This window comes from Lactuca sativa, chromosome 9 (genome assembly GCF_002870075.4).
Source record: "Lactuca sativa cultivar Salinas chromosome 9, Lsat_Salinas_v11, whole genome shotgun sequence".
Lineage (NCBI taxonomy): Eukaryota > Viridiplantae > Streptophyta > Magnoliopsida > Asterales > Asteraceae > Lactuca > Lactuca sativa.
The window spans coordinates 224150179-224167379 of NC_056631.2; the positions used below are offsets into that span (position 1 = coordinate 224150179).

General features: G+C 36.8%; 3 protein-coding genes across 3 annotated transcripts; 2 read left to right on the forward strand and 1 right to left on the reverse strand.

Moving 5' to 3' along the window:
- Positions 1-536: 536 nt before the first annotated feature.
- On the forward strand, positions 537-3170 carry LOC111878901 (uncharacterized). The gene is made up of 8 exons (XM_023875383.2): positions 537-642; positions 960-1288; positions 1513-1596; positions 1749-1786; positions 1880-1959; positions 2217-2300; positions 2593-2701; positions 2926-3170. Exons 2-8 carry the CDS (start codon positions 965-967, stop codon positions 3065-3067), a joined length of 861 nt encoding a protein of 286 aa, XP_023731151.1. The 5' UTR covers positions 537-642; positions 960-964; the 3' UTR covers positions 3068-3170.
- A 1650-nt stretch (positions 3171-4820) lies between these two features.
- On the reverse strand, positions 4821-10963 carry LOC111878899 (probable disease resistance protein At5g66900). The gene is made up of 5 exons (XM_023875379.3): positions 10157-10963; positions 9666-10072; positions 9135-9490; positions 8170-8384; positions 4821-7617 (listed from the first exon to the last, which is right to left on the reverse strand). Exons 1-5 carry the CDS (start codon positions 10836-10838, stop codon positions 6800-6802), a joined length of 2478 nt encoding a protein of 825 aa, XP_023731147.1. The 5' UTR covers positions 10839-10963; the 3' UTR covers positions 4821-6799.
- LOC111878900 (microtubule-binding protein TANGLED) lies at positions 4952-6729 on the forward strand. The gene is made up of 4 exons (XM_023875380.3): positions 4952-5083; positions 5169-5308; positions 5406-5461; positions 5544-6729. Exons 1-4 carry the CDS (start codon positions 5000-5002, stop codon positions 6620-6622), a joined length of 1359 nt encoding a protein of 452 aa, XP_023731148.1. The 5' UTR covers positions 4952-4999; the 3' UTR covers positions 6623-6729.
- Positions 10964-17201: the final 6238 nt, after the last annotated feature.

Genomic DNA, 17201 nt, shown 5'->3' on the forward strand with positions numbered 1-17201 from the left:
TCGGAAAGATGGGATAACGCCAACATCCATAATCGTGGATTGAATCGATTCTGGTGAGTTATGGCATTCAAGGGCTAATCGGGACAAATTGCGAACCAAATAGGGTTGCGACGGTGACCGATGATGGTGCCGATGATCACAGGTTTAAAGGATCATGGTGGTGTCATTGGGTTTAGGGAGGAGTATACAAAAGGAGAGGAATAGTCTGAGTCGTGATCTTCTTGGTCATCGAAGAGCGAGAGAGAGAGAGAGAGAGAGAGAGAGTGTGTGTGTGTGTGAAATGGGTCCATTATTTTCTTTTCTATTTTTAATTAATAAAAGATTAAAATAAAAATACAAAAAATACAAAAAGGAAATTAGAAGGGTAAAATCGTGCTTTTAGGTTTCCCTAGGACCAAAAATACAGAAATTTCTTTATTTTAGGACTAAAACCATGGAAAGTATTCGATTTTGGACCTTCCATGCAAGCCGGAAACTTTTTGGACCCTATCCAAAGATTTTTGTAAACCAAGAGGACCAATTTTGTAGTTTTGTCTTTTTTCTGTTTTATACTCCTCTTCCTTCCTCACCGCAGCCGTATCTTCTTTCTCCACCACAGCCGTACGTCTTCGTCTTCTCCAGAAGCCTCCTTTGAATTCTTCAGTAAATTACATTCTTCCTTGATTTATACCGTGCTTACTTGCTATTAGTTTCTTCATTATTACTTAGGTGGTTAATATTTTCATTTGTTTCGAATTTGGTTGATAACCCGATTAGAGTATTTAATATACAAACATCCTGGGATGCATTAAGCAAATAACGTAAACGAGTAAGTACTCTACATTCATACCCTACTTCAAAGTTCAACCTTCTCCTCTCGAAGAACAAAAAACCCGTGTATTGAATCATTTACCAAGTAATGTTACGAGTGATACATATAAAGTTGCAAGAAATCCATCTGACATAACATATATTTGTAGATGCAATGGTGGGGATGGGATCTTTTCCTATATGCAATAAAGCTGTCACCTTATGCTCCTACTATCAATCACAACCATCAATACTCCAAAAGAGTTATCACCGTATCTGTCAAAAGAGACCCTGTGAATCCTCGCTTCATCGACTGATTCCTACAAGCATCAAATACCCATATCGTTTCTTTTCAGATACCAACAACAAATTCAGGGTTAACTCAGTCAGAGACAGTAATGGAGATCAAACCATCATGTCTGTTTCTTCTGCCTACCAGGTGCTCGACATAATGCCTGATTGCACTTTGTCCGAACTCAAAGCAGCTTTTCGTGCCAAAGTATATTTCTATTATTTTTATTAGTTATTCTATGGTTGTATTCAATACGTTCAAAATCCATTTGCAAATATATTTGATCCAGGATACGATTTGTGTGGAGTGTTCTAGTGTCAAACACAAAGAAATGTTAGCTATTGTGAACACATGGGATATAATTAAGGGAGAAGTCTAATGAAAATTTCCTATTTAATAGTCCTTTTTTGTTCTTGTTTTATTTTTTATAGGTGAAGCAATTCCATCCTGATGTTATAAAGAGTGATGATGGTAATTCAGATACAATGATTCGCTGTGTCATTCAAGCCTATGAGGTAGATGATTTTCCTAAGATTTAAGTTAGTAATTGTTATCTAGAAACTTCCTATGATGCATAAGTTTCTTAATAACTTCCTAACTTTATAAAGATATAAACATGTGATGGTTGAGGGATATTCATCAAAATCTTGAATATTATCTTTTCCAGGTGTTATCCAATTTAAGCAAATCAGAGATCATTGAAAGGCATGTATCTTTTGGACATTTCCTTTTTTCATAATTTCTAGTGAAAAGTATGGATCCTATATTCTAAATGTGGTATTTGATATGAAATTGTAGTGAATGTCTAGACCCTTTTGATGCTCCTGAATGTGAGGCATTTGACATCTTTGTTAATGAAGTTCTATGTGCTGGAAAAGGCAAGAGCCTCTTCATTCTTTTAGCTTTATTTATTTATTTTTTTTTCTACGTAATGTTTTAGAAGGAATGAAATCTATGTATAAGAAATTTAAATCTTAATAACTAAATCTGTCCTGCTTTTGGTTGGGAAGAAATGGAATGGAATTCAATTCCCCATTCTTTTGTTGTTTTCTATTGGTTTGGAAATTTGTCAAAGCAATTGACATGGAAATCATGTTAAATGACCAAAATACCCTTTATTGATTTTGTTGTGTAGGGTGTCCTTATTCATGTGTGAAGGCAGCACCTCATGCTTTCACATTCAGTTCTTCAACAGGAACTGCATATGCAACGTCTCAAGGTTTGTATATAAAATTTATGCAACAAAGTTTCATCTTTTTCTTAACTTGTGCAACAAAGTTGAACTTTTTTCCTAATTTATGCAAAAAAAAGTGGTTTCTTTTTCCTAAATTATGCAACAAAGGTTACTTGTGAAATAGTGAAAATTGCATGTTTTGGTCTTAAGATGAATTGTGGTTTTATCTCTTATAACAAAAAACCACTTTGTTGCATAAATTTAGGAAAAAACAAAAAACATTGTTGATATAGTAATTATTTAGATCACATCTTTCTACATTTTAATTAATAATTAGGTCATGGTGAGGACTATAAGGTACAGCTGGCAGTTGGACAGTGCCCTAGAAACTGCATACATTATGTAACACCTTCTCAAAGGATTATTCTCCAGGAGTTACTTGCCAGGTATAATTTATAAAACAAAAAATTAAAAATATAAATCAATTAGCTTTCATTTGGTGACAGAAAGCGGTTGAATTGGTGATGATCTTTGTCTGGATAAATTGTTGTATACATAAAGTCTGTTTTAAAATCATGTGGATGAGAATAATTGACCATTTTATCTCTACATTCCAAAAAAACAAAAAATTTGATAATATTTACTATGTGGTTATTTGTTGTTGTTGTAGCATCTTGAATGTGCCTTTTGATTGCTCTGCTGAGGCGGACTTGCTTTATACGCTCATTGTAAAAGCCAAGTTTGAAAATAATCGGTACAAGAAGCCAAAAAAGCAACCCAATGTATCAACTAAACATGTTGATTGGTATTAATCAAACATTAGTTGTTAAGTCTTGTTGCTTTTGTGTAAATCTTGTATAGAAAACAAGGGTATGTATATATTTATTCAGTTATGGTGTATATTTTGATGATAAAGTTTTTTTTTTTTTGATGATAAAGAACAATAAACACTTCCCGAAATGACAAAGTTTATTAATGGTTGGTAAAACCAATCCAAACCTTCAAATGTTTTGATGATACATAATAACACCTCCAAACAAAGGAAAGTACTAATATATAAATAATGGGAATCAACGATAATTAGTAAAACAATAAAGACGAGGGAAAAACACACTAGATTATGTAGAATAACCAAATCAGGGAAAACAATACAGAGGAAACCATCGAGATAAAATGTTTACAATGCAAAGAAATACCATCAAGTACAAGTATTTGGGCTACAATGAGGGTAATATGAGAGAACGGAAAAAGGCTTTTAGGGTATTTGTATCTATTCAAATTAACTAAAGGAAATCATTTTAACCAAAAGTCCAAAGTAGTTAATTAAAAAAATAATGATATGTTTAGACGTGTTTAGATGTGTCTAGACGCGCTCATATGAGATATAGTCGTTATAGTTGGTAAATCATTTTGAAATAAAGGTTAATATAATAAAATATCTTATATATTGAGTTTTTTTTTGGAAAAAATCTTGCATTTTTTAATTTTTTTCAAAAAAACCTACTACTTTTTTTTACCGAAACCTGTCACATTAGATAAGTTTTTCTGAAAAAAACAACCTAAAAGGCCATATTAAAAATAAAAAAATAAAAAATATTCTAAAAAAGAGTTAGTTTTAATCCCAAAAAGCACGAATATAATGATTTTTCATATATTAACCCAAAAAATTATTATGATTTTTAAATGACTAAATCATATGAATCATATTTACCGTTTAAAGAAAAAAAAAACATTGAAGCAAAGTTATGGATGATAAAAGAACAAAAATTCCGTTACCCACATTCTACAACACCCAATACGTGTCACCTCTATATTTGAATGCTTCGGACCCACACCACAATTTAATCTCCCATTTAAAGCACTGCCAAAAATTTCAATGTTACATAAACACCCTGAGGCAGACCCCCACTTTTACACATTAAGTTATAATCAGATCAATATTGTCGAGTTGCAACTTCTTATATGGAAGTCAAAATATGATTCATATTTATATTCATCTGTAACAAAGTTCTTGTAGTACCTGTATTCTGAGGATAAAATACTAACAAATTTCTCGAAAAAAATAAAAAAAAAATAATTTTTTTATAAGGATAAAATACTTTTTGAAAGGGTCAAAATATATTATTTTCAACAGGTCAAAAAAAATATTATTTTTGCTTTTTTTTGAATTATTTTTTAATTTTCTTTTTAAATGTGGCCTCACCCCAGTATAGGTCTTTCCCTGTTTGTATCATTTAAAATGAAGACTATATAATCATAAAACATTAACAGTTTTGAAGATGACAATATCTATTCAAGACACTGATTTATCTGTCATGATTCAATATTATTTGGTATTCACTCAAAATTTAATGATATAATTTTGAAGGTGAAAAATTAGGATTTAATGGGTCAAAAAAGGGCACCAAGTATATTCAAAAATTTATTACACTTTAAACCATTTAGTATAATTGATTACAAAAATAAGGGATATTAATATTTTAACGAGCAGGATTTTATTAGCATGTTAATATAATAATAAATTATAGATAATTATTTACGAAATGAAACGGAAAAAGTCAATGGTTGATTAAAATGATGATAATATTTTATTGGGAGAAAGAGAGAGAAAGAAGTAGCCGTTTAACTCTCTTTGTGTGCGTTTTCTACTTTACACAATCTGACCGTTGGGGGTGTTCACTATACTTCATGTAACATACCCTTTCTTCTTGTTGTCGCACACACACAACACACACACACACACAATGGTCGCAAGATCACCACCGAAGCTGAGGAAGAAGATTGTGGCTCCACTTGATCCGATTCAACTCAGAGACACACTCGACAAGGTACCCATTTCACCTTCTTCTAAATCTCTGTTCTTTTTCATTTTTGGATTTTGGTGTTTCAATGACGAAAACTGGGATTTTGAAGGTGGAGAAATGTATGGATAGACTGCAAGAGCTTCAGTACATCACCGGTGGGACGAAGGTGATCTCCGGTGTGAATCTCAGCCCTCGTAGTTCCAGAGGCTACTTAAGAACAAGCCTCAGGTGTAAACAGGAATCACTCAGGTAAAATTTGTTGGAAAATTCTCTGTAAATCAATCAGATGGGTATTTTATAATTTGATGGTTTAATTATGCTAATGTTTTCTCTCTCCAATCTTTAGAATCAGAAATGCAAATGGTCAAAAATCGTCACCTGGAAGATTACCCACACAAATAGGTGAGAATTTTGGGTGATATCTGATGTTTGTATTTTGTGTTTCAATGGCGGATTTTTGAATTTTGGTTTTGAATTGATGAAGGGGAATGGAAAAGGATGTCACTACCAGCGATGATTTTGGGCGAAACGGTGGGGGAGATACTCCAAGCAAGTCAGTTTGCTAGAGAAATCGTGACGGCTGTTGAAACGAAAGCCAAAAAGATCACCACCGGCACCGGCGGCGATCCGAAAACTCCGGTGACTCATTCCAGACGGAATTCGAGGTTAAACCCAGAAACCACCGAGCTCCGGTCACGGAGAAAGAGAGAGAAACGGATAATCCGATCAGATCTACATTCTCCTTTACTTGAAAGAGCAAAATCACGGATTAATTTCAAAGTCTCCGGTTCACCACCCAAAAAAGAAATTGAGACTGAAAAGGGTCGGTTTCCGGCGAATAGGGTGTCCCCGAAGAACAAACCTTGGGCTAGAAAAACCGTGATCTTCCCGAACCCCCTTTTCCATTCAACACCTGCTTCACAAAACCAACAATTTTGCAGAACAAGGTCGCCGGTGATTACAAGAACCCGTCAGACCACCCCTCACAAGTTTCTAATCAAGACGCCGCCGCCTCCTGCCGCTGTGGCTAAGTTTCAAGTAAAAATTCGCAGCCCACCACTTTCTGTATCTCCGACCAGACCCAAAACGGCCAGCGCGAAGAAGAAGGCGATGTCACCGCCTAAGAACGTGTCCACGTCAGCAAAGCTACGGAGGTCATTTTCACCGTCGAGATTGGCTACTAGACTGGCTTCTCCATTGAAGATTAGGAACCCAACGATTTGCGTATCTCCGACAAGATCTGGGATGGCTTCCGTGAAGAAGAAGTCGATCTCACCGCCCAGGACGGTCACCGGAAAGAAGAAGTTGACGTCACCGCCAAGGACGGCCTCCGTGAAGAAGTCGATTTCACCGCCTAAGAAAGTGTCGACGGCGGCAAAGCTGCGGAGGTCGTTTTCACCGTCGAGATTGGCGAGTAGATTGGTTTCACCATTGAAGAGTAGGAAATCATCTGTACAGAAGAGCGTGGATAGTAGCGAGATGATGATGAACATGATGAGTGGATTGAAACAGAGGCCACTGTCAACAACTACACCGATGCATTTGTCAGCTCGGAGAATTTAAGATTTCATTCTTTTATATGATATTTCCTTAATGTCAATATGATTTCTGTTTGGTGTTCACATTTTTATAACCATAAAATAACAATAATCTGCAATTTGTTCCCATTATTTCTTGACTCTTTATTGATTCAGGAATCAGTCACAAAAGTACAAAAATCGATTATATATATATGCCGCATCAAAACGACAAAATTCTCTTAAGGGTTTCTAATGGATCTTCTTCCACCAAATCAATCTCTACATTGCTATACTCCCGCCATTTACAAGCTACTTCTTCATTACATACCACACGTAGATGAGACAGTTCCTCCACAGATTCTGGTAGCTCATGTACTCCGCTGCAACCTTTCATATAAATCTTCCTTAAACAACCCAATTTCCCCATTTTTTCCGGCAACCCACTCAAGTTCAAACAATCTGAAATATCAAGAACACTCAAGTTTTTAAGTCTCCATATCGATTCAGGCAATTTCTTCAATTTCATACAAGAACGAAGACCAAGCATTTCCAAACTAATCAAATCCCCAAATTCTTCAGAAAAGCCACACATCTCATTACAGTTTGTGATGCTAATCTTCTTGAGATGGACACTGTTACATAATGTCCCCGGGAATTTGACCAAGTCTTGGCAGTAATCGATCTCGAGTTCAACTAACTGTGGCCAGATATTTGGGGTTTTGGCAATGAGGTTCTTGAAAGGGTTGCCAATGTTGCACATTATGAAGGATACATTTTGCAGGTTTATGAGTGATAAAATGGATGGACTTATTACTACACGTTCGAGCCTAATTCTTGTTAGATTGTAAGAAGCGCCAAGAAAATCGAAATTGCTGAATTCTGTAGGGTATAATCCGTTGTTTGTGATGTTTACAGTCTTTAATTTTGGATTTGCTGCTAAGAAATGGGGTAAAGTGTATGTTTTTGACATTAAGTTTAAGATCAGAACTTCGAGGTCTGGGACTTTCATGTCACACCATCGCAAGGAGAATGATTCTCCTGCAGTCAAGATTGTAAAAGATTAATAAAAACATAATATAATAACACGTTCATTCATACTAACTGCCACTTTGTCCAGAACAAATAAGAGTTTTTACTTCTTGTAATCTAGAGATTATTATTATTGTTTTTGGCAGGATTATAAAAAGCAAGAAATAGCAATGTACTTCTATTTATTTGTTTATTATAACATCCTAGTATCCTACTTTCATTTCGTATATAAAAGTTGAAATCTAAAAAAAATATATACCCAATGTCATCCACTCATCCTAATACAAAGCAATTTTCGCCTTTAAATTGGGTAGATTTTTTAAAGTACAATGTAGACGTTCAAAGGGAAGGGGTTCCATTAAATTAAAGGTATGAATGTAATCGCAAAAGGGCTATTCTTATCAACCGTTAAGGTGGCCCACCATGCCTTAAGAGCATCATGTCAGATTTAATTGTGGCTCACTAGGTGGCTAAGAGGTGAGACGCAACATTGAGACTAAAACTCCCACCCTAGAATTAACTATGTTATGCCCAAGGGCATAAAGGTAAAAGAATCAAAACCTGTGGAAATGGACAATATGCGGGCTTGCATAGCTTCTTGGATTTTTACAATTGATGCAGGCAAATCTTCTCCTCGTGCATCAATAAACAATCTACTCCTTTGTGGTAAAGGTAGTTTGTTATTCAAGTGAATAGCAAGTTCCCTCAGCAAATCATGCTGTGTCACGAATTGTTGGTCACAATAGTTAACTCTTGCGCCTGAATCATTCCTAAAACTAAACAATTCAAGGATCAGTCTACAACAATATATATATATATATATATATATATATATATATATATATATATATATATATATATATATATATATATATATATATAAATGAAATTGGAGTTCCTCCTATTTAATAACAAATGTTGGACACCCTTGAATTCACTCGAGTAATTTTTAGTAACTGAGCAAGGTTTTGTTTCTCTTTTAGTTGATGGACTTGACTAGGACAAGTCTTAATAAGATAATTAGTGTATGGGATTGCTTAAAGAACGACTTGATGGAGAAAATGAGATGTTCCCCGTTAAAACCTAGGTTTTTAGAAAATTTATGCATATGCAATTTTCTTTTTGACTTAATGCAAAAAGAACGACTTGTAGAGGAAATGAGTAAAATGAGGCGTTCCCAAAGTCATGACTTACAAATTTGCTATATATGGATTTTTTTTTTTAAACTTAAACGACAAAAAGAACAAGTTACAAGAGAAAGTGAGGGAACCCATTAAGTCCCAACTATTTTATAAATTTGATATATGAGTTTTTATTTTTGACTTGATAGAGAAAGCCAGGAAAAGCCCTAACTTTTCACATATTTGCTATAAATGAGTTTTTCATTTTGACTTGATGCAGCAAAGAGACTTAATAGAGAAAGTGAGGAAAATGTGGTACCAACCATTTATCCAAAGAACACTGTATTTAGAGAGTCTGATGGAAAAAAAAAAAAAAAAAAAGCAACAAGGGCGTAAGTCAAATACCCTTTGGCCATAAGATCGACAAGATTTCTATAGGAAAGCTCAAGGATGGTGTCCATGGTATCAACACCATCATCATCATGGTTGTACAAATGCACCCACATATTCAAGAGGGTACTAACGGGGATCCTTTGATCTTCTGGGAATAGCCCCAAATCCAAGAAACATTCTTTAAATTCATCATCCAAAGCGTCAAAGCTTCTTTCTAGGCCTATGAGTACATCCTTGTGTAAATCTAGAACCAACCTACCTTGAGACAGCTTTCCTAGCATAGATTTCCAGGCTAACTCATTCTTCCCATTTAAGGATCGGCCAACCACCAAAAGGGTCAGGGGATGTTTCTTACACCAATGTACCATCTACATACAAGGGAATGAATGGATACAAACATGTTAGAAGCAAAAGGAAGAGCAACAGAAGAAAGAAAAATCACTTCTTTATGCATCCAAAAATACTACATACATTCTTTGATTATATAATGAGGATCTCACCATGCATGGAAAAAGAAGAATATCATGATATATAGTTAGTTACCTGATTCACAAGATGATCACTAATAGTTGGACTAGGTCTACTCCCTCCTTTAGTGAATGCTGAATCGCAAAAGAGAGTTTTGGCATCTTCCTCATTCAAAGGCTCAAATCTGAAGGTCTTGTATTTCGGAAAAGCAGTCCTAGATGTGACCAGAATTTTGTGTCCTCTGATCTTGGATGGAAAGATTTCTTCAATAAACGAAGCAGACCACACATCATCTAATACTAGAAGCATAGGATCTGATGCTTTCTTATTCAAAAAGTTGTCCAACTTGATCTTTGCGTCTTCCTTGCCTTGAAACTGAAGCTGCGGGGTGGAGGGATTTGGATTAAACAGATCACTCACAATCACCATCAAGTCGGGTGTTTCTGAAACTGTCACATAGAAGATATTCTCCCCAAATTTTTCTGTTCAAAAGTAAGAGATTTTAGCATCAAGTCAACCAAGAAGAACTAACTAATACTTCGATTCTAAAGATTTTGATGGATCACCTCGAATTTCAGCGTCATGACATAGCATTTTCACCAAAGTAGTCTTCCCACATCCACCAGGAGCCTCGACAACCAGCACCAAACGATCATCAATACCAATATCAGAAACAACCTCAGCCTTCAGCTTCTCCAGTGGCTCGTCAAATGCCACGATTCCACTTTGAAGTCTGGGTACTTGCCAACCATATTTTTTTCGTTCTACACTTTCAGATCCACTATGACTACCAACCAATCTTGTTCTATGTTTCGAATCTCTTGAATCCACATACATACGATCCAGTTTTGATTTGATGTCGTTCACCACTGCAAGAGTCTGCATAATGTCCCGAATCTGAATTGCTTGAACTCCAACTTGAAAGAAGTTTACCAACTTAAGCTTGAAATTTTTTAGCTCCCGTGAGTAAAGAAACATCTTGGTCGGATCCCTCTTTACTTTCGAACATCTGGTGATAAGTTCTTCTGCCTTTTGGACTTCATCTATGAACATCTTACACTCTAGCTCTGACTGATCTAGTTCCCGTTTCAGCTTCACCGTCTCTTCGATGATCGGTGTTATTCTCTGTAAGATGGCTCTGAGTTCCTCTAGTTGGGGCTTGAATTCTGCTGTGGTTTCTGCTACATATATTACAGTTTTAAAAAGGCTGGAGATGGATTCGGAAAGGGGATCTTGAAGCAGGGCCATTTCTTGTTTCTTAATCCGAAATCTCGATGTAAAAGAATAGACAGGAAGATTATTGAGATGGAGTTGATGATACGAAGGTCTTGGTTTTTTGGTGGAAAAAACAGAGCTGGATAAATGGAACGAGTCTTCTGAAAATTAAAAAAATCAACCGGCGGTATTACAAATTTGAGTAAATTACGAGAATGGTCCTTGTACTTTCTTAACAATGCATGTTCGGTCCAACTTTTGAAATATTTACATAATTGTCCCTAACTTCGATTTTTATTTCATCATTGAACCCCGTCACCGACCCACTCTAGTTCTACCACATGTTGATGTAGGGAAATATATTGAAGTAATGCAAGAAAGAACAACAAAAACATAAACTATTGAGGCTTATGTTGAACATAATGTCCTTAAAACAAATATGCCTCCCAACTAGATGTTTGTTTTCCAAAATGCAACAACTACAACAGTTATTCAAGACAACCAAATCATTATAGGCTAGCAAGTTGTCCTAACTTCAACAAGAAAATACAATAGTAAGAGTATAGGATACGATTGAATCTGATTTTCATTGAGTCTAAATGGTTGTAAAAAAGTTGTATTTATACAACAAAACCATACCCAAACCTTAATGATTCCATACAAAACTTGAAGTTAAACATGGAAATACCCGAGCTCAGGGATCGAAGAAATAGAGAAACAAAGTATCCGATCAAATCCACATTCTCCTTGCAAAATCAAGGATTAATTTCAAAGTCTCTGATTCTCCACCCAAAAAAGAAATCAAGACAGTAAACAGTCGGTTTCCGGTGAACAGGGTGTCATAGAAGACTAGACCGACTAGAAAAGTTGTGATATTCCCAAACCCACTTTTCCATTCAAAACTTGCTTCATAAAACCTACGTTTTTGCAAAACAAGGTCGTCGGTGATTTCAAGAACCTGTCAGCATCCCTCAAAGTTTTTAATCAAGATATCACCGTCTCTAGGCGTGGCTAAGTTTCAAGTAAAGATTCAGATTCCTCCGTCTAAGAGTGTGTCTACGTCAGCAAATCTACGAATCTATGAAGGTCATTTTATTTGTCGAGATTGACGACTAGATTGGCTTTGTCGTTGAAGATTCGTAGCCTAATCTTTTGCATATCTCAAACCAGCGACGACTATCATGAAAAAGAAATCGGTCTCACCACCTAGGATGGTCATCGTACATAAAAAGTTGATGTCCTACTAAGGACGACCATCGTAAAGGAGTCAATTTCACCGCCTAAGAAAGTGTCGACGACTGCAAAATAATGAAGGTCTTTTTCACCATCGAGATTGGCGAGTAGATTGGTTTCACCATTAAAGAGTGGGAAATCAACTATATATAAGTGCATGAATGATGATGAACATGATGAGTGGACTGAAAGTCAACAAATACACCTGGTATTATGTGATAAGATAGACGATGTGCATTTGAAAAGTGTTACCCATCGCATTTCAACTGCATTTAAAGATGATTAAAAATATTTTTCAACTTTGTATTATTTTATTTATTTTTATGATGAACTTGAATATATATATATATATATATATATATATATATATATATATATATATATATATATATATATATAATGCTATTTTCAATTATTATTGTTCATAATTAATAAAAAAAAAACTTATTATTATAAAAAATAATTTATAAAAAATTGTGAGTTGATATGATATTTGAACTAGTAAAAAAGCTCATGCTTTCATGTGGGTTTGTACATATTTGTTAAAAGGGTTCAAAGTAACAAAGTAGGGAGATTAAACTTAAACATCACACATTATGCGTTTGGTATGATGGTGAAGGCGAAGGAATGGAATGGTTCGATCCATTATCATTACCTTTTCCATTCCATCTAACAAACATACCTAAAAAGGTAAAGTGCAAAAATCCCAATTATAGTGTAACAACCGAAAAATTTCAGACAAAAAATTCATTTTAATTCATTCCAAAACACTGAGTGATTATGTCAAAACAACCAAAAGTGTATCATAGTGGATAATATCATAGTACAAATCCCAAAATCACTTAATGTAGAAAACATGGGCGAATGCGGTGCAATCAAGTCGGGCCCTTCCCTTTTGAGCTGGAAGTACTTGAAACATAATTGAAAACTGTAAGCAAAAAACTTAGTGAGCTTCTCCAAAATACCACATATCATACATGCATAACAGTCAAACATAACTGGGTCTATTTCACCCCTTCGGTATCTTTCAACAGGTACTGGGTCTATTTGACCCCCTTCGGTATCTTTTAATCGGTATTGGGTCTATTTCACACTGTGACAACCGTCAATTTCCGGTCTAGTCAAAGTCAAATAAAGTCAGCAAGTCAAACCGGTCAACTCAAGTAACCCTTGTATATTAGGGATTACATTGTGTAAACTATTGTACAACACCCTATCTTAATGCAAAGAATCACTTTGAGTCTTCACGTGTTCAGAAAATCTAAACCCTAATCAGGGTAAGTGATGGAACTACTCGATAAAACATTATTACATACCTTCCATGGATGTATAACACTCATAACGAGGCTTAATGGGGCTTACAAACCTTGCATTTCGAAGCTAAACACTCGCAAAGGTCGCAAACAAAGTCTCGCAATCTCTCTCGCTCTATATGTAACACCCATAAATTTTTACGCCAAAATTTAAAACTTTTCAATCATAATTTAAAACCAACGAGTAACTGTTTACAAAACATTTTCTATCAATATCCATCATAGTGTCCCAAAATAAGATCATAAGGATGAGGAGCGGTACGGTCATGCCTTTGCCTTGCCATGATCTCCTCCTGAAGTTCCTGAAACAATAAACTGCAAACTGTAAGCCCGAGTACTTAGTGAGCTACCCCCAAAATACCAATACCACACTGGAATACCAAATCTGTAACCATAAATCAACAACATGCATACTGGGCCATTGGCCTGACTGGACTGCCCTATAGGGCCTACAGTTTACTGAATCTTCACCGATCCTTCGGCATGACTGGACCGCCACGTGGGCCTACAGTCTTCCCGGACCGCTCATAAGGTATGTTGGCCTTCAGCACAAAGCAGGACCGCCTCAACCCAAATCAACGAGCAAACAATCATGTGCGCAAAACTAACATATACTGGCATATATAGGCATCAAACATAGCTAACTCACTGATCATCAATCATAGCAATCTCTCATGACTAGAATACATACCTAGCAGGCCACTAACATCCCGATCCCTAAGGATCATAGAAGCATAATATACTGTCTATCCTGATTCCAATCTATTAGATCATAACCATATATATATATATATATATATATATATATATATATCATAACGATAACAACTAAAGGGCCGACCTTGATGCCTTAGACCCTTTTGATATAGTGAGGATAACTCACCTCGCAGATGTCGACTCGGTAGATAAATCCCAAATCTCGGATCACTTGCCAAAGACTCCTCCACCTATTACCATAGTACAAGAATACTCATAAATCCTCAACCTCACAAGTACTCCATAAACCAACTAGTCAACCCCAGGTCAAAGTCAAAGTCCTCAATCAAGGTCAACAGTCTCTGTTGACCTTAACTCGCCGAGTACCCTCGACTACTTGCCGAGTTCTTTGAAGTTCTTTCCCACTCGCCGAGTCATCGGGTGACTCGTCGAGTTCTCATGATTTTCGATCGAAACCCTAAGGCCACCCGTCGAGTTTCCTTCTTGCAACACGTCGGCTACACACACATTCATAAATCGGGGAAAACTCATCCGACTCACCGAGTTGTTCATACAACTCGTCGAGTCTAAGGCAATCTTCATCGGACTCGCTGAGTTGTTCATCAACTCGTCGAGTTCAATGGCCATCTTCATAAGACTCGTCGAGTCAACCTTGCGACTCGCTGAGTTCCTTCAGTCCTTAAGCTATACAGACTTATTTAAGCCATGTAATGGCTCTAAATTACAGATCCAAGCTTCTAGGACATGCTTTTCATGTAAAGTTGCAAACTTTACGTGCATGCAAGACTAAAAAGGCTCTTAATGCCAAATCTAAGCTCTTAATGGGGTTTCATGCACAAGGAGGGCCTCAACCACGACCAAAACAGAAACTTTGTGATTCTAGAACTTGAGAAGGGTCCAGATCTGAAGTTACAGCTTCAGGTCTAACCCATAGCTCACCAATATGACTCCCAAAAATCCATAAAACCCTAAAACTCAACCATAAAGAGATCTAGAAGAAAAGGGGAGTAAAGATTGCAACTTGATACCTCCAAAAGATGCTAGATGAGGTAAGTTATGTTTCCTATACCTTCCTTGCCTCAAATCCTTTTCTCTTCAAGCTCTTCCCTCAAAGCCAATCTTCTTTCCAAGGTCTTAAACACACCACAAGGAGTACCACACGAATTAGGGTTTCACTGAGCTCTCAAAGACTGTAAGGAGGCCAAAAGAGGTTGAAGCTTCCTTAAATAGGGTGCAACACCCCGGGGTTTAGGGTTTCATCTGCCAACTCCTACTCGTCGAGTCCCTTCTTGGACTCGGCGAGTAGGTCATTAAACACGCGATCCCACCCTACTACTACTCAACGAGTAGGGCAACTAACTCGTCGAGTAGGACTTAAAATCAAAGAACCTTTTATTTAATCAACACCTGAGAATCGGGGCGTTACACTATATATCTCTCTCCCAAATCTCTCCCATATCTCTCTCAAATCTCTCCCAAATCTCTCTCATAACCTCTCTCAACTTTTATAATCACTCGGGGAATCCGATCCTTAATTTAGTCAAAAACCGCGCAAAACAGGATGTTTATGTGAAAATCAACCCTTTAGGACCGAAGCCGACGGTTCCCTTAGAAAACGAACCCTAAGAAGCGAAGAGAATTAGAGCAGAAGCCGAAGTCTAAGGAACCGAACTTCAGAAGACTGAAACCCCGAGGACCGAAAGGTTGAGGATCGAAAGCACCCGAGACCGAACCCCCTTAAGGACCGAACTAACCCTTCGGTTCGGATCAAGCCTTCGGACCGAAGCTCCGCCTACATTCGCCTGCAACCTTCGCCTTCGCTTCCCTTCCATTCTCGCCTGTGATGCTGCTCGGACCGAACCCTCCCTCTTGGTTCTTAGAGACCGAACCTCGCAGGTTCGCCTCTTGATCCCGGTTTTCGAGTAGTTTCGCGTTTTAAGCCCGTTTTTCATGATTTTAACATGGTATTTTCACCCAAACTCATATTTTGACATATAAGACCCTATATATTGATAATTTAATCACATTTTTAGGGAAATATTTGTCTAAGAATGATATCTATTGGGTAAGATATTAAGGTGGAGTGTTGACTTTTCCTTAAAGTAATGACACAAGCTATCCCCATACACATTCAATGATCATCTCCGGTTGTAACACCCATAAAATTCAAGCCAAATTAAAACTTTAATACATTTTAAAACCATAAAGTTATTATAGTTTGTTTTCAAAATAGTTTATGTAACGCCCATTCCTGGTACGTATTAATTCATTAAATGTCTTTTATAGAGAGCTACTCGGCGAGTAGTAGCCCTAACTCGTCGAGTAGATGCCAAGTTGGACGCGGGTTTTAAGTGATCTACTCGGCGAGCCCGCACCTGGACTCGACGAGTAGGCCAGTCTGGAGGAAACCCTAATCTTTAGGGTTTGTACCCTATTTAAACCATGTTGTGAGCCCCAAACTCGCCTCCTTCACCCTCAGAACGTCATTTAGAAAACCCTAGCCATTATTTGAGCATTTTGAGCATATATTGTGTATCTTTTGAAGTTTGGAGAAAAGAAAGAAGGAAGGACTAAAAGGGAAGGTGAGAAGCAAAGATCTAGTGTCCAATCCAGAGCTTGTTGAGGTATAATCCGAATCTCTTCTGTTTCTATGTTGATCTTCCATTAGAAATCCCATTTAGGCCATTTTCTCCACTTTCTTAGCTTGGTTATAGTAGAGAGATCGCATTGGGTTGAATAGCCTTAAGATCTAGCCATGTTTCAGTTCCAAAAACTTAGATCTAACACCTTTATGGAGCCATTTTGCATGAAAGCCTTAGATCTACTCTTTTAAGTGTCTTTTGAGCCTTTAAATTCCTTTTCATGCATATGTACACGTAAAGTTGGAAACTTTACGTGGTAACCAAGCCTTAAGAACCCAGATCTGCAAGTTGTATGCATTGGTTTTAAGCAGAATCAACTGTATAGAAGTTGCATGCAACCGACTCGGTGAGTCGTTCTTCAGACTCGGTGAGTCGAGTCGCGAGTCCCCGAGTTTTCCCCCTTTCATGTATTATGTCGAGTGGAACCAGTGAGTTATAGGTGGACTCAGTGAGTCGCAGATCAGACTCATTCATGGAGGGACTCGGCGAGT

Excerpts from the sequence above, each read along its gene's own strand:
- LOC111878900 (XM_023875380.3), top strand. The coding sequence starts at position 5,000 with ATGGTCGCAAGATCACCACCGAAGCTGAGGAAGAAGATTGTGGCTCCA. Across the intron at positions 5,084-5,168 it reads TCAGAGACACACTCGACAAG|GTGGAGAAATGTATGGATAG; the intron begins GTACCCATTTCA and ends GGGATTTTGAAG. Across the intron at positions 5,309-5,405 it reads TGTAAACAGGAATCACTCAG|AATCAGAAATGCAAATGGTC; the intron begins GTAAAATTTGTT and ends TCCAATCTTTAG.
- LOC111878899 (XM_023875379.3), bottom strand. The coding sequence starts at position 10,838 with ATGGCCCTGCTTCAAGATCCCCTTTCCGAATCCATCTCCAGCCTTTTT. Across the intron at positions 10,073-10,156 it reads TCATGACGCTGAAATTCGAG|AAAAATTTGGGGAGAATATC; the intron begins GTGATCCATCAA and ends ACTTTTGAACAG. Across the intron at positions 7,618-8,169 it reads CATATTGTCCATTTCCACAG|GAGAATCATTCTCCTTGCGA; the intron begins GTTTTGATTCTT and ends TCTTGACTGCAG.
- LOC111878901 (XM_023875383.2), top strand. The coding sequence starts at position 965 with ATGGTGGGGATGGGATCTTTTCCTATATGCAATAAAGCTGTCACCTTA. Across the intron at positions 1,960-2,216 it reads AGTTCTATGTGCTGGAAAAG|GGTGTCCTTATTCATGTGTG; the intron begins GCAAGAGCCTCT and ends TTTGTTGTGTAG. Across the intron at positions 2,301-2,592 it reads TGCATATGCAACGTCTCAAG|GTCATGGTGAGGACTATAAG; the intron begins GTTTGTATATAA and ends ATTAATAATTAG.